Source organism: Toxotes jaculatrix, chromosome 10 (genome assembly GCF_017976425.1).
Source record: "Toxotes jaculatrix isolate fToxJac2 chromosome 10, fToxJac2.pri, whole genome shotgun sequence".
NCBI lineage: Eukaryota > Metazoa > Chordata > Actinopteri > Toxotidae > Toxotes > Toxotes jaculatrix.
The window spans coordinates 24,372,598-24,399,166 of NC_054403.1; the positions used below are offsets into that span (position 1 = coordinate 24,372,598).

General features: G+C 40.2%; 1 protein-coding gene across 6 annotated transcripts in view; it reads right to left on the minus strand.

Moving 5' to 3' along the window:
* Nucleotides 1-26,569, minus strand: part of LOC121187984 (LIM and calponin homology domains-containing protein 1-like) — an 83,788-nt gene that overhangs the window by 45,892 nt on the left and 11,327 nt on the right. For all 6 annotated transcript variants that reach the window (XM_041047429.1, XM_041047430.1, XM_041047428.1 and 3 more), the window contains exons 2-3: nucleotides 6,507-6,577; nucleotides 3,430-3,499 (exon numbers count right to left, since the gene is read on the minus strand). In XM_041047429.1, the coding sequence (XP_040903363.1) occupies nucleotides 3,430-3,499; nucleotides 6,507-6,577 (141 nt within the window). The remainder of the gene's footprint in view (nucleotides 1-3,429; nucleotides 3,500-6,506; nucleotides 6,578-26,569) is intronic.

Sequence of the window (26,569 nt, forward strand, 5' to 3'; positions counted from 1 at the left end):
GAGGTAAGAGGTTGACTCCGACACAAAGCCTGTCCACTCTGTAAAAAAAAACAAAAAAAAAAAAAACGTAGTAATAATAAATCTGGGCAAAAGTCTTCCCCGGTCTGGAAACAAAAACAGTGTGATAAAATTAACAAGTGATAAAATTAAGCAATAAATTACAGCAAAATGTGTGTTAGGGACAGGAACAATTGCCAAGAACCATACAAATAACATTTACAAGCAAATCTAAACACACCAAACCACCTTAGTGAGTACCATATATTTCAAGATCCAATAATACTGTGCACATACCACTGATTAGTACTGTGTGCTTCACCAATACATGTCTGTATATTAGTGAGCGTGAGAAAAAAAAAAAGAGCACAGGTTCCTCTGCAATCAGTATCTGACTACAACCGCGATTAGACCACCGTGGTTTCTCAGGGAAGAGGAGCCGTGTTCACGCCCTGATTTTGGAGCTTGACAGAATCCAGAAGAAACCTGGTCAGGATGAGGAAATGAGCCACTTGGATGTCAACAAGATAATTTCTTAATTCTTTCTGTCCCCCGCCAAGGATAACATCCAGAAATAAGACTAAAGGAATATGAAGGTGAGAACCCAAACATGCAGCACACGGACTCATTTGACTAGCTTTAATACATTTTCACAATGAAATTCATTTTAGTTCTTCTGAGGCCACATTCAGGCCCACTTAAGATCTGTGTGGAAAAAAAAAAAGTCCACATTTAAATTAGTCTGCCTGGCAATGCAGAGGGCTATGGCAATAAAATAAAATGATGTGACATCAAGACAAATTTGATTATTTTGATGTATTTTATTTATCATAATTTTATTGTATTTATTTATTTATTTTTTAACACGTGCGTCACTGAAGAGTAACACAAATGCCTTGATATCTGGAAAACAACACCTTTTTGGGGGCATGTGAATTACTACCATTCAGCTTGCAGGGCGATCACCAATGCGTGTCTGTTTGCACACTGTAAAACATGAGCATACCAGTCGACCCAGAGACGGCTGGGAACACAGCACGCAACAACCAACCTGTTCAGACGAACACTGAGCCATACAGGCCGAGCTGCCAGAGCACTGAGGTAGCTGCTCTAATTACAAAACAGTCAAAACTCCACAGAGACTCATTTTCCCATTAGCCCCCAAACAGGAAGAGGAAGGGGGAGTAGCCTGTGTTTTATTATGATGGGCCAGATAACAGCAGACCCCTTGTTTATGTGTTTCTCACCTCTCTAATCACAGCCAGGGGGAGGGGGAAAAAAATCCAAAAGCCACAGGAAGGTAAGAGACAGAATTATGAAACTCTGGAAGTATAAAGGGTCACACTGTTCAGGCAGGAATAAATGCAGCAGGTGTGATTTTTTTTCTTTTTTAACTTTTACATGTTGCCCTCGCACTGCTGATGTAAACATGTTGTCTTCAGTGGATGATTCATTTGCCCCTTTGGGCCTGTTAGCAATGGTCATGCCATGTTTTCTTGTCCTGTAATTGTCGTGGCTACCCCAAGGGCTAATTAGATTTTTTTATGATAATGTTACACGCTTCACTGACTGGTGTTTGAGACACCATTAAAAAAAACTTGGCTTCTGTAATAGATTGCATTTTATGAGTGAAGTTCTCCTTCAATTGTGGCAACATTTAGAGTTTACAATTAAAGAAAAGCAGTTCAATATTTTTCAGTGTAATGTTCCTGGACCGAAAGCTGAACCTGTGCCCGGATGGATCAACCAGTGCAGCTGAACTGCTTAAGAGTCCATTAAGCCATAAATAGAGTAAAAGGATTGACTACAGTGAAAGATGCAGGAGAGACAGAAAAGAAAACCAAAGAAATCCAAGAACAAAGTTGAACCTGACTATTTATGTCTGCGCACTGATCACATACATGCAGTTGAAATCTTACCAAAATGGAGAGAGCACAGAAGCTCTTGGGTTTAAAAGCTCTAACAGGATAATCAATTGCTTTTCTAGCTGTGATTGCATGGTGGAAAAAGGCCAGTAAAGAATGTGGCTGTGTAATTATACGCCACTTGTAAAAAGCCAGAAAAGGCCCATTGGCAGCCATTAGCGAGGCCATGAGATAAGAAAAGCCATTTCAGACCAAGATAGACTTCCCTGTCTGAGCTGTCACGCTGTGATCCAATAATACCCAGCTCCACTTGCACTTTTTTGTCTTTAATTACTAGAACTTTTACCTGTATCTCTTTTATATATGTCCATCACATTTTAAACACCTTTGTTTGTCTGTTATTACTGATCATAAGGATTTGTTCAAACATTTGTTAAAAGCAACCATTGCTCTGTTATTAAGGAAATCTGTCAACTCTTAATCATCCTTAAGACAGCACTGGTTAATACAACAGACAGTAAATCAGGAAGGAGAGATGAAAGTACATTTAGCGTGAGCTGAGATATTATCAGCTTTCACTGTGCCTCTGTTTACATGTTGACCCTGGTCCTGAAAAGGCTGCTTCATCCAGATCAGGGTTTGAGGTCATCATGAAAGGACTCTACTGTACTGTACTGCACTCAACTCAACTGTATCAGTGTTCAGGTCCACAAACATCTAGAGGCTCTGATTCAAAGCAGGAGGCAAACATCCTTCAGATTTGTGAATAAAACCACAGACAACACTGTACAATGTTGAACTCAGGTTTTGGGAGCAGGTAGCAAGTTATCTGCTCAAATGAAAAAATACTTTTTGATTGTTTTAGTGCATCTATCAAAGAAGTACAATGGAAAAGCATCTGCTCCTGCAGATATTTCATGCTGATGTTGAGTAGTTTACAGAAAGGGTGTCTACTGTCTTACTGTACAATAAGTGATCTGTGAAGGGCTCAGTCTCACGCACGGCTGCTGATGGACACCTTGGCTGTGGGGGACTGAAACAGAGATCTCTTAGCTGCAGGTATCTGTAATCAAATCCTGATAATACATCCGGTAGATTATAATGTAAACTTTGTCCAAGCCACTAAATCTGCATGTCACAAGAGCATTGTCAGTGTATGTCTCCAGTTGCTGCCTTAGGTGAAACTGTAGTACAACTGTAACCAGAATTTCACACTGCAAAACATATATAGAGGAATCTGGAAACAGACAGCAAACAACCAACCATGTTGTGTGAAGTTCTGTGGACTTTCTAACCTTCCAGCCAACTCTCTGCTTTGGAAAGCTGCACAGGTATGAAAGCCGTAATCTTAAGTTACAGAGCATGTGGCTGCCACACAGTACAACCCCCTATGATAACACTACGCCATGTCATGTGTAAAGTTCTGCACTTTATTGCAGAAGAATGCAAGAAATCAGGCAAGAAACAGCATGGGTAAAAGATCCAAGCACATCAAAGAATAGTCTTCAGCTTTGGTGGAAAAGCTGTAAATTTGTGTTTAAAGGCTGAGAGAAAGTAGAGGACTTACCAGGCCAGCAATGGGTGTTGGAAGTCTGTTAATCTTCTTCACCAGGCCAGGTTTAATGGAGCTCAGCAACCTAACAAAAAACACAAAAAGTCATGATATATAAAACTTGTCTTCATGACAAATAGGGATGAATATGTCAAGAGATGCGTTGCAAAGTTGAAATCCAGCAGAGTGAAGCAACTGCAGGCAAAAGAGATGAAGAGTGTGTGAAGTGCGTGAGTGTGTGTCTTTAGAGAAAAGAGGGGGAACAGAAAGTGAGAAAGAAGGATTTTTGAAGGTCCCACAGTGGCATCTGGAAGGTTAATAACTACACAGATCCTAAATCAGAGTGGAGAATCACTGCTGCTCCTTACAAACCCCAGGGAGCTGTTAACTAGTTCCAGAATACTTTGCATTACAATGAGCCACACATGTGGAGGGGTATGTCCTTCTGCTGTCATTGCTCATTGCAAACACACAGATGCAAACACTTTTTTTTTGGGAAAATCACAGTACATTCCTACAAACACTGCCTGCTTGTCAGTCATGAACAAGCAGTTTCAGTTTCCCGCCTCTCCCTCTTTTTCTCTGTCTGTCTCCGGTTTCATCGTTTGTGTGTGTTTTCATCGGAGGAAGCTCTGTAATGATTCAGCCCCGTAAAGGGAAAACCCACCCTTGGATCCTCTTACAGTTTTATATATCAGCAGTCGTGTGATGTTCATGACATTCCAGCAGCAATTTTACAATGAAATGCTGTAATTTTTTTTCCTTTTCCTTCAGTCTGCCTCATCTATGTTACCTCAGATTTCCTGCTTTATATTTCCCAGAATAACTTTCAACAACTCCCGGAGAGGGCTGTTCTCAGTACTACACACAGTATGTGTAGGTGGGGAGAGTGAGCAACAGTGAAGACAATATTTCCCCTTTTGAAAAATTGCCTGGAATAAGAATAATGTTGTCCTTAAGGTTTTTTTTTCTAATTTTATTTTCCACCCAAAATCACAAAAAAGTTAAGTTTCATCATCTCTTCTGAAAGGGATTTCTCCCTGTAAGATTGCTGAGCTGTGGTGCAGACAATTTTTGTTTAAATAAAATTTTCTGGGGACAAAATATGATTAATCCAATTGTACTTGTGGTGGGAATAACAAACGTAAATTACATTTTTACCAGTTATCTGCAGGAAAATGATGTGGCCCATTTGTGTCCACTGAAGACTGTTACACTTTAAACTTGTTATAGCATTTAGAGGAAGGGGGGATGTCTACAAGGGTGAGAGATCTTTCCTGGGTTTTAAAAACACAGTATGTAAACACATCATCTTCTGAGTATGTACAGGGAAAAACATGTTTCCTGATGCACAAAGCATCAGCAAAAAGAGGAAGAGGAAGTCAAATCTCTTCTCTCCTCTCCTGATTGGTTGGGTGTAATATTGATGATTAAATAACATTTGTAAATGTTGGAGAGACGGCCCAAAGGACCACAGGTTTGACTACTAAAGCTGCTGAAGTGCGCTAATGAACTATAATACTTAAATGCCACTGAGTCATCTGTAGCCATTTACTCATTGTAAATCTGTCTATTTCTGGATGAGAGCATCAGCTAAGTGATGATGAACACAGTGCATTTGCAAGCTGCATGCAACGGTTTTAGATGGATAATTACCAAGTGATCTGACAGGGAACATACTGTCCACAGGGAGTGTGTTTGAGGGAACCTAAGCACATTTGTCACTGTATAAAATGATGGTTTCACTTTTGTTTAGAATTCAGATTTAGTGGAAAGTCTGGCTGTAAGCCAAGGAATAAAAAGTCGATCGAGCTGCACGAAGGAAAATGTCCATCACGAGTTTCTAGGAACCAAGGTGACATCTTCAAATGTAGTTACTGCTTAAGCATTACTTTGTGATTATACACACAATGTCCCTTTCATTCATTTCTATCACCATTCATATCTACACTGGATCTCCTCCCCTACATGAAGCTGGTTAACGTTGCTTTATAAATGTGTGAGGTTAGAAATCATTTAGGAATCATAATTATCCTCCGATAATTACAGCCTGTAGTACAACAGTACCTCCAGATGTTCCAGACATTCCAAAACCAGTTGGGACTCTGTTAAATTGGTCCTGATTGTTCAGTATTCAGAATAAAGACAGTGGAAACACCGGACCTATGTAACTGAACTTGACACAAAGGAATGCAGAGAAGAGAAAGTGTAAGTGTCTGTTTGTTTTCAGTCTCATTTCAGCACCTCAGCTCATTATGAGTTGGAAGACAAGAGTTCAAGTGTCACACTGCAGGACAATTCAACCGTACGCAGTCTCTGTGATCACTGAACCACAGCGCTGCAACTAATCAGTGAATATATGAAAGGAAAACCTGTCCGACTGCTAATGTTCTTCCTGTTAACTTTGAATCATGTGTGGTTGTTCAAGGTTCTCATAACTGTTTGTTTTCTTCTTTCCTTCCAGTGAACTGTCATTATAGTACGAGAGGTGACTGGTAGAAGGAGGTGAGTCATTTAGCTCTCGTTACATGTGCAGATCAACTCTTTGATGATTATGCAGAAAGTTTGAAATGAATAACTTCTATGGTATTTATTCTTCTGGTAACTGAAAATTACTGTCTAAGAAAACTCTGCAAAGAGGGGATGTCGGAGGGACTATGTTGAAAAATAAATGTGATATTTCTAAAATTGACTCTTTCTACATAAGGCCACAAACTCATCAATCACCAGAAACAAACACGCTGAAAAGGCAGAGGCTGAAACCTTACGTATTTAAATCAGACAATGCAATTAATTTAATAAAAGAAAAACACAGGAAGAAAATTACTGAGTGCTCACTCAACCTATTTGTGAGATTGTGAATCTAACCCTTGCAGGTCTGGATCTTCCTTTAATGTTGCACTCATTTTAAGTCACTATAGAAAACAGTATCCTTTCAATAACTCACATAAAATAATCACAATCACGGCAAGAAAGCATAATTTCCTTCAAGAGAAATAGGGCAGCAAAGATAAAGGCTTAAGAGGCAGCAAGTAAACAATTCATACATTAAAGACTGTTAGATAAAAATAAAAGGTGTAGCCAGAACTTACTCGCACAGCAGTATCCCATTCTCCAAACCTCCTCTGAAATCTTTGTCACCAAAACATCTTCCTGTCACAGCCTACAGAGAGAACAAAAGGAATGAGTTAACAAAATATAACAGAGTGGTTGAGATCAAAAACAGAACATCAAAATATCATTTCAGTTTCTAAATCTAAAGCCTAGACACACAAACTAGACTTGGAAACCAAGTAATAAATACAACAACCTTTATTAACACTCCCTTCACGTCTTTCCTTCACAGTAAATCCTGGGAGTGGTACGGAGAGGAGCACAAAGAGCTGTCGGCCGTATATCAAGTCCCTCTCTGGTTAACAGTGCTAAACACTAACAAGCTTGACATAAGCCGCAATCATCCTGACCAAATGGCTCTGGCAGGCTAATGTGTTGTGACAGGGGATTTATCGGGTAATAGTTGCTCAGACCCTCTGAGGAGGAGAAGCTGCCTGTTTGCATGTATTTGCATGACTACAGTGCATCATTAGGTATGTGAGCTTGTTCTTGAACAAACATTACAACACATATAGATGTGTCTTTTTAGCTGGGAGCCATTTAAGTGCACAAAACCCTTGGGCAGCATACCTGGACGTGTGCCAAAGAAGTGCAAGGTTCAGTTGCAGCATATTTTATTAATGAAATTGAATCCAAATTGTTGTTTTCTGCTCCTGGTGTTCAAGCGACTGCTGAAGTTTTAAACTTTCAACTTTAGTTACACAAGTAAACAGGACATCTTATAAATATATTTTAAGTCCCATATGAACACACACAAGCTTCTCAAGTGCAAACATAAACACCCACAGTGAAATAATTGCCTCCCACTCAAAAATATCTGCAGTTGCAAGACTTTTGTGACTAAGCCCACTTAAAATCCATTTATTCACACAAACACTTGCAGACATTTGGCCATAAAAAAGGAGGGACCCCTTTGGACTGCCGGTGTGGAAGCCAAAACAATTACAAGATTAAATTTCCTGAGAGTTTCTTTTACATTTATTTGCACAGCTGTGGAAAAAAAGAGCAGAGATGTAGAGTGTCTGGGCCGACTGTGCGTTTCTGTCAGCTTCTTGGCTCGTTGTGAAGCCTGGACCTGCTACAAAAGAAATGGACTGCTGTATGTCAGCATGTAGGCTGACAGTAGGCCTCATTTCTGCTGCTGGGAGGGGTGGAGGGGGGTGCAGTGAGGCGTCATGTTTGGTGTTAGAAAGCTGGACAGACAGAGAGGCAGATAAAGATAGACAAACAGAGAAAGGAAAGTGGCACAGACTTTCCCAGTATGCTGACATTTAGCTACTCACTACCATCATTCCCTACTGCGGCAGCACTTGTGAACAGGGCTTTGTGTGCCTGGTGTTGACAGCACAAAAGCGATGAGTGAAGCCTAAGTGTGAGACCTCAAAGTCTGACTCACACCACAAACATATGTTCCAACATACCCACATTCCATGATTACAGTATATGGACTTGATATGGGGGAAGACATAATGTTATTTAGTGAATTAAACATCAATAGGCAGAGCTAAGTGATAAACTTCAATAGCAAAGAGGAAACGCTGCTAAAAGTAAAGAAAAACAGATTTCAGATATTCCTGACAAGACATTTATGACCTTAGAAGGTTGGAAGGTTCAGTAATTACAATTTCTAAACAATAGTTTGACATCTGATATACAGGGGTTATGTGATGGGCTATGTCTTTATCGTGCAGACATGAGAAAGGTATCAATCCTCTCATCTAACTGTAGGCGAGAAAGCAAATAAACATGTGTTCCCACAATCTCAAATCCCAAAAGTTCCAACATCTATAGACTAACAGATCTGTTCCATCCTTAAAGGTTTTTCCAGACTATTTAACACATGCAGCCTAATTTTACTAGACTGCTATTTATCAGTTAACAGCAAGAGCAATAGGATTCGCTGTAATAATCTTCCTCATCTCTTACCCCCTGCCTTTTCCACTGAACATCAGTCTAAAGTTACTTGGCCAGAAAAAAAAAATTTCTTTGGCTCTGCCCAGTGAGATTTAACTTGATCAATGTGACTAATTCTGGTTCCAGATCCACCACAGAGAAATAACTTATGAAATAAAAAAAAAAAAGAGAGCAGTCTTCTGTGTGCAACTATATAACTAGACGGCAGCAGACGGCAGAGCCAGCTATTAGTCAATAACATTTCCACATTTGTGCACTCAAAAATGACATTTCCAGACCTAACATTACACAATGACATTCTGTGGTCTTGTACATGAGGGAAAAACGTTCCCAGATCTTCACTCAACATGTAGGAATCCCAGGTTTAGTACAGTAAAATGTCATGGTCTCATCTCAGTAAAGATTCAGTGGCCTATTTACTTTTATATCTGCAGCTAAAAAGTCTGTAGCCGAGCAGATGACCTTGATTTAGGAGCTCCTCAATAAATGTGTCAGATGGATATTGGTAGTGTGTTTGCTAAAACTGGATGACGTTTTACTTCTTTGACACGTAGCGGTCAATGTTGTCCAGATCCTTTCACCATGCACCAAATATGGTCAGGTTTTCATGTCTTGCTCACAAACACAAATGAGAGGAAAATGCAGCGGTTCAACCTGCATGCTATGAGTTACAGAACAGCTTCTATAACAACTAGGTCAGCTCTTCACCAACCATGTCAATGAGTGTGAGGACACAGGGAGATTACAGTGTCACACCACCTTTACAAGGGCGAATTACAATATCACCACCTTTACAAAGATGTCGCTATCATTAAGAAAACCCCTGTAACTCTCCTGAAAACTATTCTTATGGAAATAAATGAGGCATAGACGTTTTCTACAGGTTGCAGTATAACCTTTCTAATTAGAAACACAGAAACTGCTTGTACTCATAATTTCATAAGGAAAAAAAAATGAGATTAAAATCTGTGAATGTATTTGAAACATTTCTTTCCACATTCAGTGAATCCAAAATTTCGTTTCACTGGCCTCTGCTGGGGCCCAAACCTCCAGGTGAAAACCAGTGTCTCAAAGGTTGGTTCAATTAATATTCTGTCCTCTGGGGTGCATGCACATAAACATAAATTACATATTCCTCTTCTGGCTATGACACAGTCTGAACTGTAGAAAATGGCAGGGATTCGGTTTTCACATTATCTTGCTGCTCTTTGGCAGTGACTGCAGAGCTGCTGAGGACCTTGATTCATGTACATCTGTTGCTCCCATAAGTGTCTTCCTGAGCTGGAGAGTACATGAAACTCCTGTTTGTAGCCAGGTTTGAGACAACACACACATTTGAGCAACAAATAACACAGAACTGATATGTTTTTCTATTAAAACATTTTGTGAGGAAGGGTAAAACACATGCAGTGGCCATACTAAACAGCAATAAAGCACTCACTGTTACCTTTTCATCAGGAGGCTGATGGGGGGCTGGTGGGTAAAGAGCATTACCTTGCTGACTAATAAAACCTCCTGAGTTACAGCAGGAAGTTACAGCTCCAGTGCTATTAAAGTTGAGATGGCAGATTCCTTTTGCATGCAAGGAAGTGTTGTTTATAGCAGGTTAACAGTATGGTGCACAGAAAAACATGAAGTCATTTCAAGTGGCCATCAAATACTAAATCAGAAATCCCACCAATCTCATCAGCATCAGATCTAGTAAAGGAAGCAATAAAATACCCACGAAGACCTCCCAGACCAATGTATTACAATTTCCTGATCACAAAACAAGTAAAGAAAGATTAGAATAAGAAGAGTTTAAGATAATTTAAAGCTTTTAAATTCAGTCAAACAAGCACCTCAATGGAAAGATGTATCCTGAAATGCTGGAAAATTCTGGATCTGAATGTGTTTTCAAACCACTGCAGGGTCACATGAGGGGACTCAATTAAAAAGAGGAATGTGTCGCCTTTGTTGTTTTCAGTGGAATGTCGCCCGCATTGTTTCACAAACAATCAAACGATGCTGGTTGGCTTTTTTCCCTCCTTTTCACTTCCTTCCCCTTGGAAACCCTTCATGTCCAGACTGAAACCCTTCATGTCCGAAGCAGCCATCACTATCACTGTGGTATCCACACAGAAGGGAAGTTTCTGGTAGTTTAGAAATACATCAATGAACTTTACAGAAGCAAATGTAGCTTTTCATCAAATCCTGTTTTCCTGAGGGAGAAGTCGTGTGTGAATCTATTTTTTTTTTTCTTTGATGAATTATAAAATAGAAAAACCCAATGAAGTTTTAGCATGGAAACTCCCAGCGGACATTGCTTTCATGTTCTGAGAGATAAAACATCAATGTGATGAGAAGAGACTCCACTACAGTCAAATCATGTCTGGTATGGACCATAACTCAAAGACAGTTTTGCTGAAATATTATTGCCAGGAGAAATACAATTTTTTTTAGGGGGATACAGTTGAAACACTGGTTCCGCATCTTCAGCCAAGACAAAAGCCACATCAAGAGCTTGCCATCAAACAGCCATTGAGCCCATGACTCTATTAGTACTTCTGACTCCTTGTCTGAACTAGTTTACTTCAATCCCTCCACCCTGAGGGTGATCCAATGACAACAGATCTATTGCAGCGCAGCAGTAATCTCAGAGGCCCTGCATTGGACGGCTACCTGTCCCAAATTAACAACTAATAATTCGAGGTTTGCAGACAGGCTGCTTTCCGTGACTTATGCAAGCAAAACACCACTTACTTCAAGGTCCTGAGGCGGAGTACGGTCAGCCTGTTAAAGAGCTGACAGCTGTTAACTCAAGGGCTGACAAACATAAACAGAGACATGTGCTCCAAACCTACAGGCTTGCTTTATTGCCACACGCCTGCTCTGTAGTCAAAAGCATTCTACTTTACAAGATGTTTTCTTAAGGGTGTTGCATAATCCTGACTGAATCCAACACTATGCGTCCAAGTTCAAGAACGCATGTAAACACGTCTTCTGGCCGACAGCCACTAATCTCATTAATTCAACTTGGCAAGAGAGTGTAATCTGTAAATGCTTCTGGTTCTGATTAACAGTACAAAAACAACAGTGAGCTACCTGGTCATTCAGTAACACAGACGTCATGACATGAGCAGAAGGAAGAGAGGCAGACAATGCTGCTGATGATTTGTGTAGTCTACTGTCTGCTCCAAGCAAGAGCCTGAGCAATAAGACCACTCAGTTTGTTCAGTACTGCAGAGCCTAAATCAACTGAATCATGACAGGGCAAGACACTGCTCTGGTGCAGAAACAGAGTCAACGGTTAAGTTTTTATCATTAAAATCAATAGGATTTGATGAAAAAAGAAATGTCCAAATCCAAACTAAAGTATTGGAATTGGTAACATCTGACTTGTCCTATAAGGGGGGCCCTGGTCTCCTCAACTCATGGAGATTCAACAAGTTCAGGCAAAGGTCAGGAGTAGTATCTGCCTGCGATCAATCATCCAGACCTTTTCACAAGCTGCCACCGCTGCGGGGATCCACTGTTGTGACTGTGGACTGTTGGCTCTGTGCTTGGTGTGCTGGCATGTCAGAGATGGACAGAGAGGGAAAGGGAAATAGAAGCTGGTGGGGGTGATCTGAGAGAGCATTTAAAGCAGCTTATTATGTTTTTAAGAGTATTTTTCAGCATTTTTAACCTTAGACAGCAGTAGCAGAATTCAAGGGAGGGTCGTGGGGGGTGGGGGGCATGCAACAAAGGCCCCAGGCCTGAATTGAACAGTGGAGGCTGCAGTTACTACAGTATATATGATGCGTATCTTCACATTTCTTGCACCACACCACCCCCAGTTTTGTATGTTTTATGATTCCTAGAGTACAATACAAATCAATAAAATAACCATTAAAAAAATGATTATGATTATTTTGATAAACAATTAACCCTTAAAGTCATTTTTCTGAGCAAATAAGCCAAATATTCTCTGGTTCCAGTTTCTCAAATGTGAAGATTTGTTGCTTTTCTCTGTTTAATGTCTCTGTGAAGTTTGGATTGCTGGTTGTACAAAACAGTCTACTTGAATTCATAACCTTGTGCTCTGGGAAACTGTGAGCCAAAAAGATGAAAGAATTAATCCAAAAACTACTCTGTACATGATTTGATAATGAAAATCGTCATTAGTTGCAGCCCAACACAAAATTAATTTACAATCCCACTGAAGTGGCCCTGAGCAAGACAATTCGCCGTTGGAGTTCAACAGAAAACAAAGAGATGAGAGAATTATCAAGAGAAAAAAGCAATTATCACACAACATCTTACATTAAAAATAAGCTACAAAATATGAAAAATATATAGCACATATCTTAAGGGATTTGCTGCAAGAATTCTTTTCAGTCAAAAAGTGAGATACAAATGTTCTCATGAACTCTTCTATCCACACAGCAGACAGAGGTACTTAAGGCATCTGGGGCCAATGTGGGCCTGGAAAACAGAATAGCTTGAGCATCTTTTTCCGCTGCCTAATTTTAGCACGCATCATGAGGTTTCCCTGCGCTGGCAGAGGTTTTATAAGATTTGGGCTAACACTCGATCATGCCTCTAAAGCCTGCATGGCAGATCACCGCTAAATCACCGCAATCAGTTGCTGATCCAACCATTCACCATGTCTGACTGATCTGGAGTCAGTGAGGTGGGATATATAACATATACTCTGTGTATGTAGACTGTAAATAACAGTCTAGAACTAAATGTAAGCACAAACACAAAGACTCATGGACGCCCATTGGACCACATGTACAAAAGCATTCACTCACTCCCCCACCCACGAGCCTACAGATACATCCACACAGACATTTGATGTGAGGATGTGTTTTACAGGAGGCCCGACTGCAAACACCCCAGTTTTTATTTTTGGAGGGAGCTGAGACGGCTCTGATGAAGAAGCTAAATTTTTTTAAATCAAGTGAGCCGAGCTGGAACCACAGCAAACTCGCTGCCCAGGCCTGAGACAATGAACAAAAGAGTATTATGAAGCAGGGATCATCACAGGTAATGACAGTTAATAGAGTATAATTGGCATGGTATTATACAGTGGAATCAGCACTGGACCGCAACAGTCCAATCCCAGAGCCGGACCACGGCTTCTGGGGGGAATATTTATAGGCTGATTTGATGACAGCAGACTATTTAGACTCAATCTGTTGTGATAGATAACCGTGTTCCGCAGACTAAAACTTGCAATGGCTAACATCTTGAAAGACCACCTCAAAGAACAAGAGTAATGACCTCTGTCAGAGTAAAAGACCAAACATTAATTCAAAAAGCATTCGGCTACAAAACTGTCATATCATTTCCTAACAGAGAACAACATAAGAAAAATTATGCGTGGGACAGAACGTTATGCAAGACCTTTGTACTGGATTACCACAAGTTTACCATTCACATGTGCCAACCACACTCTGTAGGCAGCAGCAATGAATTACACTGATTTGTAGTCACGGAGAGCACAATAAAAGGGAAAGGAAGACATAAATAAGTGTGCAGGTCAGGAGCAGAGAAAAATCACTCCGAGCCAGATCAGTTAAACAGAAGTGTAATTTTACATTGTTTGCAGAAACAACATTTTAAGTGAACACTACCAGAGTGTTTGTCAGGGTCTATACCGCATACAAGTTTTTACAACATCTTACAGTACACTGCTCTCTAAGGCATAACACACTGAATAATGTGAGGAGGGAGCCTGACTCCGGCTCGACTCCTTTTCAGATTCCTGACTGATTTTTTTATGTATAAAAAACACAAACACACTTTCAACTGTTGCTCTCTGATTTTAGTCAGAAAAGCACAAATGTTCCCAGGCACACGGCGGATCCTGTGAGAGTCATCTGGCGTGGGAAACCTTACACAACCCCCGATTAGTCATGTACTGCTCCCACTCAGCAAGACGCACTGGCTTCATCTGAGCAGAAGCTACATTATATTTACATGTTGGACTGCAACTGTCAACTGACACTCACTGTGAGCAGCTTATAGTTTGTTCTAGAGCTGCAACGACTAGTAAATCAATCAATTAGTCCAATTAAAGAAAATTAACCTGAAACTATTTTGATTATCAAATAATCTTTAAGGTCATAACTAAGCAGAAATGTCCTCCAATTTGATGATATTCTGGTTTTCGCAAACAATGTACTGACTAATTACATTAAAAATAAGACATAATAAGATAAATAAGATAGTAAGATATTCAAAAGATTAAACAAGAATGAAAATAATCATTTGTTTCAGCCCTCCTGTTCATTATGAAAGGCAGGTTATTCTGTTTCTTACTGAAGATGATGATGGAGAGATGTGGAGAACAAAAGTGGTCGAAATAAATATTCAAATACAACTTAAATCAGCAAAGAACAATCCTGCAAATTCAGCATTTTGTAATCACAGATATATTTCAAATAATTAAAAATTATTGTCGCTGTCACGCTAAACTGGAAACAGTGATATAACAGCACCCCAGGGACCACTTGTCTGTCATCTGCACCAGCCTACAGAAACATATTTCCCCACAGCAAAGCTGTTTTCAATGTCACACCTTAGTCTCTGGAGACGAGCCCAGTGTCTGTCAAGATGAACTGATTGAGCTCTGAATGAATGTCCATCTGCTGTTTGTGTTCACACTGTAAATCTGGAGACCACCTGGAAGTTTGGTCCATATGTGGCTAAATTCCCCATCTACATTATGTCATCGTAGACCTCAGTTTAATGGATGAAAAAAAAACATATCACATTAGACATAAACAAACAGCAAATGTAAAAATAGAAAGTTAATGTACACTCGTGTGCTCAAAATAAAAAGGAACCCTAAACATGGACAAAGCAGTACACTTAAAACTGGGCACAGATGATGTGATCCCTTCGAGCTGTTATGTTTCCTGTTGCTTTTAAACCAGACCACATTTCAAGGTGACGGATCATGCAGCCTAATATGACACGGCTTGGGAGCAGTGTTTGTAATTGTGATTACACTACAGCCTTCATGCGGTTTACATTCCTTTATAAACCCTTTGAACATTTGTTGGTCATTAATGGAAAACAGTCTTTCTCTTGTTATACTCAGGACTATTATTAATCATCTGCCTAAAAATCTAATCCGATTCTTATGAACAGTAGGTGCAGCTATTTTTGAGTTTATAACCTGAAACTAAGTCAGTTACCTTGAGGATTTAGTTTTAGACTAACGCTGCAAAAATAAAAGAATATAAAGCACAATCCACCACAGAACGTTACACTTTGGTCATTTCTGGCAAGTACGTGTGATGTTTTTAGGAACTTTTCAAAATCAATTATACAACCTTTTTCTCAACTTACAGTAAATGAGCAGGGAAATTCGAATTTTTCTTTTCAGTGAACAGGAAGTGACCCTCTCACTCAAAGCCAAAGCACCGCATGAGGCCTGGCAGCCTTGAAGATGAAAGCTGCCTTACTGTTGTATCCCTGAAGTTTTTCTTTTTGTATAGTATACTGTACATAAGTGCTGGCTAGCCTCTCTGTAGCGCTGTTACATCTAACTGCTGATACAGTCCATGGTGTGTTCCAGAGAAATTGATACTGATGCAGTCATAACACTGATCAAGATAACATTTAGCTTTTCTATCCAGTTTAATACCAGCCACTTCTTCTTATCAAACCCTGCAGACAAACATGCCAGCAAGCGAAGCGGTCTGGTACCTGCTCATGATTAGAAGGAAATGTGCACACCATGCACAAGCTCGTGCACATACACAAACGCACGCAGAGGCTGTAATTTTCAACTAAACACTCTGTGACAGTAATTCCCACAGACAAGTGAGGAACTTGTAGTGCGAGACGTTTTCCAGACTTGGCTCAGCTTTTGCCTCTCACTTCGACAGAGCAATGAATCAAACCCTTCTCAGGAGAGAAGAGAGCCATGTGACACATCAATATTAACGATGCCGCAATGCCACACAAGTTCAAAGGTCAAATCACAATTCTTCTCCTTTCTTTGTCTCTGTTCATCTTTTCACCAAACAAACTACTGCTAATTTTCAAGTGGCACGTGTCATTCCAAGCATGCCGGGAATCGTCATAAAGGTGCATTCTTACCCTCTCTGGTATCAATCAAACTTTAAAAACATAGTGTCAGAGGATGTCAAGGGGAGTTAAACACATGATGTCAATTGGGAACCATGTACTGTGCTGTTTCTAGCGAGATAGACCTTTTTGTTCACTGTTACAATCCCAGGAAGGGTTCAAATTTAACAAACAGTTTGTTGTTACAGTGTTTTCTGTTACGCATGATATGATGGAGATTTGTCTGCTTTGACACTGACAGTGAGCAAATCTGGCAAATTAATGCTTTTGGACTGTGAATCAATTTTCTGTGCAGCTAACTGTCTGCAATTAATCAGACATCTACTGCAAAATGAGAAGAAAATCTAACAAAGTTATTCTTCATTTAATAATTCTGATGAGGAAAATAACTGGAAGTGAAGCAATGCCAGGTGACAAAGTCGTTACATAAAGTATGCAATGGATTAAATATGCACACAAAATGGTCATTTTAAGCACCAGAGTTCCTTTGGGATTTCAGAGGGGTCAAAACTTTTGTTCTTTGTTATGCTTTAGTGGTTCACAACAGTCTTTGACCCTTATTAGATTTCTAGGTTTGGCTACAGAAGCAGTTGTTCTGCTCTGCTTCCTTTCACATGAAAGATGAAAACGCCAGGGTTCACATGAACTCATCATTTGAGGATGCTTGAAACTAAACAAGAAGGTCACCTTTCAAATGTCTCCAGAATAAAGCATAACCGTTTCATGTCAAGCTGTCTGTGTGTGTCTACACATTCTTCTGTTCAACATCCTCACACACACACACACAAAAAAAAAATTACAAACATAGTATTCAACGCTGAAGCAAGAGCTAGGATGTCAAGGACATATCTCTTCAGGTGGAAAAGTGGCAGCTCCATAGATGTATTAAAATATAATATGTAACACAAAGGACAATAGGGAATAATAGTTTTTAAGTAAAGCAAGTAGAAGTAAAGTTTTTTGTTTTGTTTTTTAACGAGTGCTGTATGTAGAGTTCATGGAGAAGACATTTGAGAGGAGAGATTTCCAGCACTGGGAGAGCAGAGACTGATCCCTGCATAGCAGGGATGTGATCAATATGTCATGATGTTGACAAAGTAAAGAGCAAGCATGGGTCTGAAAGCAGATTTTTAGCAAATAAGGACCAGTGCACTAAATATTTATATTCATGTACTTGGGTTTCCGAAGGTTTAAAAAAAAAATTTCATCCATTGATTATTTGTTTTCTTCATTTTGGAGATATGTGTCAAGTGCAGGTGGGAGAACAATCAGCTGACTTTCAAAAGACTTTTCATTTTAAACATTTATAGATCAAATAAACCTTAAACTCAAATAGACTCTCATAACACGCCACCATTTTTTATGGCAGATATAAACTTTTTTTTTATTAGCCAGCATTTTAAGCTTCTAGCTGTTGTCACATACTGGAAACATTCATCTCTCCCAAGAAGAACAGCCGACCCTCTCCAGTGATTAACAGCTCTGACCCAGTTCATCCTCTGGTCCATGTCCATGTCCATTCACAGACAGGTTTTCTCTGTTAGAGATAGAAATTTCTCTTCCTGTTTTCATATTTTGGACAAACCTCCAGCCTGAAGTACTTTTGCATGTTGTTTCTTTGCACAAGTGAGACAAACACCACAGGAGGAACATAAAAGTTTATATTCATAAGATGTTGCTGAAATTATTCCCAAAATATTCAAACCTAATCTGCAGCATCAGAAGGTTTCTTCATGAGCCTTTCACGCTGCGCCTGCGAATATTACTCAATGAGGCTAAAACAGCTTAGCAAGCATGCCACACACTCCCACACTGCAGCCATTCACATGCCAGACAGTGCCATTTCTACTCAGGCTTGCCCAGCGCTATTGTATATTTAGCTGTGAATAAGAACAGGGTGGGCTGCTGGGAGCAGCCAGAGTATTGCAGAAAATGTTCAAATCTGTAAAAGTTCAATAATAAAGTGTAAGTTTCTGACTTTGCGAATAAACACCAGCCTCCAACTATGGCCATATCACATCAGTGATCCTTACGTTCGACCCTTTCACCTGGCATTCAGCCAGAGGAGACTGCTTTCTCCCAAACTTGTTTTTCTAAGAGCTTAAATGGTTTGAATTCTGTCTCCTGGTTCTCTTCCTTATGCCTCCCATTCCCATCGACTCTTGATAAGTCTCTCTGATTAAACAAACCAAATTTCCTGAGACTGAAATGGCCTAGCCCTGAGCTAAATGTTAGTATTCCTGCCAGTCCTTCCCATTTCCACCCTGATTAGATGATGGAACAATGTTTGGGTTGTGGATTAACCCAACTCCTGGCCCCCACTGGTGCTACTCACTTCCACCCCCCATTCCTTCCTACGCTGTTCTCCCCCAATTCTCTTCCAAGCTTTGCGGGGCCTTGAGCCCACATAACAGGGACAGGATTATTTGGACTGAGGATGGGCTTGGCAGCAGTCGTGAATAAAGCGGAGAAAAAGGGGACCTGTGCTAAGAGGGACGAAGGAAACTACGACTCAGGTCACATGAAATAGGGTGCGGGGTGAAAGGCGGGTTGAAAATGATTACATTATCCTGTTTTAGCAGCAAGGTGATGCTGACAGCTGTGACTTGCCTGCCAACTCATTTGCCATTTCATAAACGTGCATGCATGTGAGTGCGTATAAATAGGAGCGGGGTGAGAACAGTTGCAGTCACACTTAATGTCATTTCTAAGCCAATACAATAGTAGAGCAAAAGATCTGTCTGCATATACAGTAGGTATGAAATTGACTGTGACAGTTTAGCTTTTGAAAATGAAAACTATAAAACCAACACTGACACAACATACAGCAATTACTAACGTGATCAGAGCTGTGTGATTCAGCAGATGCCTTTCTCCAAAGCACCTTACAGAGCAGTGAGCACACACACTGTGTAGAACCAGAGCTTGGTCCTGCATTATGAGTATTTCATTTCAGATCAGCACTTGGCCGGTCAGGAATGAATCTGGGAAAGACTTTACTTTGCCAAAAATGTTTATAACTTAAGATTTAATTGTTGTCTGCATATATTCAAAAGTATGTCAGTGTGATAAATGTGAGTCCTTTTCACTGTTGGTGGTGGTGTGAAGCACAGATTGGGCCTTTTAAGTTTTGATAACCCTCTGTTGACTCTGCAGTGCAGATCTGCTACCAGGCAAAAAGCTGCTGAGAAAGGAGTGGGGTGGAAGGGAAACAGTCTGATCTCACCAACAATGTCCCTTTAGAGGACCAGGGAGACCATTTGGGTGGGACAGGGACACACAGGGCTTTCATTGTGTCACCCCACACTGCCTTTCAGGGATGTGTGTGTGTGTGTGTGTGTGTGTGTGAGAGAGGTGGAATGAACCTTCAAGCCCGTCTACTCAGTACACACTCCAGGGTCCTCTGAACTCCCCTCTGTGGCACAAATGCCTCCTCTTCAATTTATCCATTACCCTGTGTGTGCAGTTACAAATCCCCATTCTACTAACCCAGCTCACTTCGCACACATTTTCAGTTTAGCGAATGTAGACAAAGGAAGTGAAAGTGTGAATGAATACACAAAGAGGGAAAGAAGAAAGTTTAAAAAGAAATAGAAGAAACATAATTTTCTCTTCCATGAAAAGAAACGTGATGGTCACTCTGAAAACTCAGGAAGAGGGTAACTCTCTGTGGGAACAGGTAGGGGTTCAGTTAATTAAGAACACAAGGACATATGGCCTATGATGAACAGACCTACCAACAACTAAGGCCCCTGTGTATGTCCAAAGACCAAAAACATCTAAACTCTGGTGGCTTCTGATTTTACAGATTAACCAACCCGTGCAGACCCGTGCAGACCCAGGCAATACCTCACTATACTAAACAGCCCATACCTAAAAGGATTTTAGTGAGAACCCCCCACAGCTTTGCAAGATCAGAAACAAAGAGCCTCCGTGTCAACACCAGCCCTATGAGCTAAGCTTCCTAAGCAGCGGGGCTTTTCAAGGGGCCTCCACTAGTCTCCAATATCCTGCCTGCTACAGTTTCCATGAGGCCAAAGGCAACATCCAGCCACCGGCCACACTGGGAGCCACAGTCAGACAGACAGGTAGACGCCCTGGTCTTAACCTGCTGGGATGGACACCTTGATTATTGAGTACATGGGCTCATTTAAAATTCACCTCCCAGACACGTCTACAATATCCAGTATAATATTGAATCATTTCTTTACAGCCCCACTTGCTTGGGACTGGCAAGATGAGATTACTTAATTTAAATAGTGAGTTACCACACATCATAAATGATGAAAGTGTCTGAATGACACATTGCTCAGCTTATTCCCCTTCGCCTTACTGATTCATTTCTGTACAGAAATCACACCAAGGTCAAATCACAGCTTGTGTTTCTGGGAATTTGATTTGAGATTTGTATTGTCATGAGACAGCAGTCATCAACCAATTATGGCAGGTACCAGATTAGCATCACTGGCAATTGGTGCAATTATACTCAATCACTGGATGTCCCAGCTAATATTAATCCCATGGAAACAGTGTTTGGGCTTCAAGCAAAGAGTTCTCACTTTGTGATTTTTTTTTTAAAGTGAAGTGTTATTTTCTTGTAGACTGAGCAACGCAAGATTTGGCAGAGCGTGGCTATGGAGTGCACCATGCTCAGTACAGTATCCAGGCAACAGGCCTTGGATCTCGGTAAATACAAGAAAGATAAGAAGTAAATTCATCTTCATGCCATCAGGGAGGCCTGTGGGCCAGCCAAAACATACAAAAACCCCTTCTAAACTTTCAACATGATAAGATTCTGTCCTCTGTTGTTTACATGTTCAGACATGCCCTCCCCTCTCCTCATCACACAGCTTTGTCCTCGGCAAGGCTGAACAAATCTGCAGCTTCACTGACATACTGTGTCAACACTGGAGCACAATGGGGGTTAATCAGCGTGTTTACAATGGCTTCTGCTATCACAAGTGTTGGACGTTTGAGACACTCTCTGGCCAGTGGTGTAATCATGTTGAAGCATCTTGAGAAGCAACTCAACACTGATTTCATTACAATTTGGTTTCCATTACACTTTCAACACAACAGGCTACTGGAATTCCCAAAATACATACACACTGGATAGATGCTTATGGCTCAATGGTCAGAAACATGTAAGATGAATACAAAATAATACAAACAATATTGTTGATAATCCACTGACAAAAAAGTTGCAAGCAGTTCAAATCAATTTTGTTTTTTGTTTTTTTTGCTAATTTGGCAAAACTACAAAAACATTTCAAACTTTTTGTTGTGGTTTTTTTTAAACATACTTTAAAAGTAAAAATGTTTTATAAATCTGATGAATCTGCTTATGAAACACATCATATTAATCAAACTGGATTCAACTGTGCAGGTAGGCCTAATCCAAAAGTATAATCTGTATGCTTACATGCTGGTACTGTAACCACAATACTGAAGCACAACCATGATGCACATAAATGAGTTAGTCAACTTAAGATGTGCAATTCAAAGTGGATTCTCTTGGAGTGATGTTGTCACTGGAGGACACTGATAATACAGGATAAGTGCACATGTTAGACAAAGCTTTAATGATTTTAAAGCTCAGAAATGTTTCCTCTATCCCACATTTAGGTCTCAGTAATCTGTATTTGGAAGGTAATGGAATCCCTGTCGCCCGACAGTTTCCCAAGGCTAAGCCCCTGTGTCACCCCTGGGGACATGGGCGTCTGTCAGTCCAAGTTAGCTGTGAGTTCCCATTAGGAAAAGGAAGCACTGGAGCCAGCCTTTCCTTACCCCAAATGCACAGAAATACTGCCATTGTGCCTCACGCCAGGGGCTTAGGGGCTTTAAGAAAGAATCCCAGTACTGATGCAGTATCTTCCACAGAGAACTGAACGACAGAGGATGCAGTAGGAGAGAGATTATGACAGATAGTGTAGAATAAGTACAGGGTGATAAAAATGCTCTCAAACCCCCTGGACACCGATGCACTGACTGTTTGAACTGAGTGACATTTTTTTCTATATGGGCAAATTCTGTTGTTGATGTAGTATTAGTAAACAATATCTACTACTGTGCATGTAAAGATAATTCAGCTTTAAAAAATATTTAACTCAACATATGTAGTTGCTCAATAGCAACACAACCCAAATCTCACTTTAGGGCATGACAGCCCCTCCATGTAAATTCTGACCAGCTCCACAACATGATTCAATTGCCAAAATATTGATTAGATGCTGACTGAGCATGCCAAGCTGAAATAAACCGTTATGGTTATGTACTCCAGCACATATTTAGTGCTAAGCCCCTTCTAGGCTGAAGATGATTCAACTTATATGATTTATTTGATATCAGCACTGACCTCAAAAACTCTGCACAGGGGAGTCTGCAGTACTGTGCAGAGGCTAAATTTATGTCCTGTAATAATCCATGTGACAAAAAGCAGGACCAAAGACCAAAGAACATTGTGCTTTGTGATTGTGAGCTAAACCCTAAGCAGATTTTAAGAGGAATTTAGTTATAAGATAAAGCTTTGACTGCCATGGTAGGATCATGAAAACCAATAGCCTGTACTTATTTCCATAGTAGAACTTATTTGTATTACCCATAATGCCTACCCACATACCTGCAAGTACTGTAAAAGTAATCTAAGATGGACTGATGACTAATCAGGCTGGGCAGCAGGATCAACATTAGTGTTGGACTTAAGCTTTGAAAAGAGAACTTCTTTGAGTTAGTCTGCAAAGTCTGAATAGTTTCACAACAGCTATTATGCTGAAAATGTAAAAGGGGGGGGGGGGGGGTCACTGACTGAAGCTTAGGCTTTGCTCACGTTGCATAAGTTGCTTAGTATTTTGAATAACCGATTATATCACTGAGAACATTAACAGTCTGTTGCTGAGTGCAGTTCACAATGAAAAAATGAGTAAGTTCAAGTTGGTCTGCTCACTATGGAAAATACAGCAGAAAGACAAGTTTGATTCTGCCTCAACTATGAGTCAGATTAGATCAATCAAACGAAAACAAAGGTAGGGTGAGATTTTGATGTAATCATTCTGTTCACCACACTGATTTTATTTAGCTAGTGAGCTTATTCACTGCAATACACAATGCTTACAAAAGCTGAAGAAAAAATTCCCCTTTGGATATTCTTAGTTTTCAATCTGTGATATCTCGGGCATTCTTGAACTTGTTTTTGTGATCCCCCAAACTGTCTTGTCTACTTCAACTCAAGATTAGTGAATTCCAAGAAAGCCTTTCAACAGCCCCCCAATGAAGGGTCATGAACTTCTGGTTTTCAGCCGAGGGCTACAGTACATGTGTGGCACTTGCCTATGGTAAACCACATGGCAAAGGATCATGAAAATGGAAAGGGATAACGGCTTCTATTGCAACTTATATCTGCAGAGTCATGTCCCCAATTTATACTTCTGAGAAAACGATTTACGATCTGGTGCTCACACTGGAATAAAATGTGGTATACCGTGATATGTTTTGTTATCGGGATATGAGACCTGGGCTCCTGTTTAAGGTTCGCAACTATAAAATGTCCTGCTGTTGTCCCAAATGAAAGTGGTAAACACAATCTATGCTGTGTGTTTACAAATTGATAACTGAGGTTACTGTGGCCACACATTTAGGTTTTTTCCATTATATTTGCTAAATATCAATGCACAATTTAATTTATAAAAGGCAAACCAACAAACACATCGGACATGTGACAAAATTCACCTTCGCTAACTGCTTTTTAGTAGAGGTAAAAGGTCAAAGGTCAAAACCACAGAGTCAAGTTAATACATGCAGATAAGCTTCCTGTGCCCCTTTTAATGATAGTGTCGGAGTTGGACTCAGGCCACCCAGGAGAGTTGTCATGCCCGCCCCTGAAAAGAGGGGGGTGCAACTGGCTAGATTAGTCAGGATTAGAGTTTATCCACTGCTACCAGCAAGCTGATGGGGATAACTGCACTCAAGAGTCCAGTACTGTCAGCTAAGCCATTCCCTTGTCGGTATTTAGTTGACACTCTTAACTAGAAAGGACTGCAGTAAGTGAACTGCTAGTGTTTTGATTAAGGACACGGGCAAGCCACACTGTATAATGCCACTGCACTGGATCAAACTAAGTGAACCTGTTAGTTAAGCATAGTCTCTAGTACACTATGTTGCAATCCATAAAAAAACCCCATTGGGAAAGACAACCAAAATGCACAACTATACTGTACTATGCTATAACCACTGTGGCATAGTTACTGTAGCTACTTGTAAACCATACTGCTACTAAAAACTTAGCAGCTTCCCAGATTAATATTTAAAATGTACACACTCTTAAAAATAAATCCATATAAAATACTTTACTTAAATGCAACATGCTGTGTAGTTACAACAACACTACTGTAAAATGTTAAAAACATGACTCGCTCAGTGCAACTACACAAATATGTATTTATTTACAGTAAATCAGTCAGTGCCTCATTTGTGTCCAAAATACTTATCAGGGGTCAGAAAGAGTCATGAAGTACGCATCATGTGCTTCTTGTCAGAACATCATGATATCCCTTGAACTAACAGTAAAAGCAGAATAAGTTCAAGCATGAGGAGGTGAAACTTAGTGATTGAGTTACCCCCCAAAAAAAAAGCTACAGAAAAAAAATTAGGAGTTCCAGTACTGATTTTGTCAGTGTAATTCAAATCAATGCAATCGATATTCAGAAAAACAACAAGAACAAACAGGCCTTTTGAGATGGCATACAGGGCCTGACTCTGGCTAGCTGGATACAGCCTAATTGCTGCTGATCTAAAATGCAGAGTTTGTGTACATTGGGTTGGTACTTGAGTGAGAAATACTAAATGCCTTGACACAATTAAATTGTTACCAGCATTTAACAAACAGCCTCCCTGAGTTACAGGGCTGGCTGTGGTCCAAGCCTGAAGGAGCCTGAGGAGATCTCTGCCTGCTGCTGTTACACAGAGTCTGGCCTGCTGCAGTGGGAGAGAACAGGACTCCCACTGTACAAGTCAAACATATGCCATTTAGTTGATGCTCTTATCCCCTTCACTACAGTGAGAGCTTGTATTTTCAGCATGGCTGAGCCCAGTGGAAATCTGAACTTTCACCCTGCCAGTGGCAGTGCCAGGCTGTAGCCAGAGCAACAAACAACTGACAGCTAACAGTTAGTTTGAGACTGGTTGCCAGACCTGCCACCAGCCATGAGCTTTTGGTTGCCAAGGTTGACAGAATGGTTGCTATGTATTAAGTGGTGACATAATGGTTCTATGTAATTATACTCCATATTTTGTTTGGGTTAGCCTGTCTCACTCCTGCTCCTACTGTCTAATGGACACAAACCGGTTATCGCTTGACTTTAACTCTACTGCCCTCTCATTTGCCCAGAGGTAAGATTTTACACACAGAACAACAGATACATAGAAAATAAATAGCAACAGTTGGGGCCAACAGGGGAAACCAGAATCAACTAAAGAACTGTTGTGCAATGCAAATTACAGAACCAAGTCATCATTTGCAAAGCAAAGCAAGCAAACAGTCGAGGAGGGAAGTTTTACTATCATTACATAAATGTCACAATTTAATTCCTTTTAAGTGGTAATCTTATGACATCTTATTCAGTTATCTCATTATCTGCTGCTAAGCTCTCTGTTTCAGGACTAAACGACCCAGACACAGCTTGTAAATCAAACAGTGCAGCCAACATGCTGTTGTCCATTTCCTAGAATTTTCTGTCAGTGAGGTTTAAGTTTCTCGACAGCAGGTGGAGCTATTTATGGATTCAGTCATGAAGAAACAACTGGGTAATCATTAGACGGGCAATAAAACCACTATGACAGAAAACGCTTTATGTTTTAATATGCAAGAGGAAGCAACTTAAAACAAAAAGCTGCTTCTGTGCCTAAACACCTCATGAAAGACTTACCACACACGAGGTATACAGAACAACAGACAGATGTAATTTCATGATCTGTTTTATGTAGAAATAGTTCAGATAATTAAATTTTTTTTCAGTTCAGTGTTACTTAGAGCTGGTTAAGGGACAGTAAATATTTGTCTTAA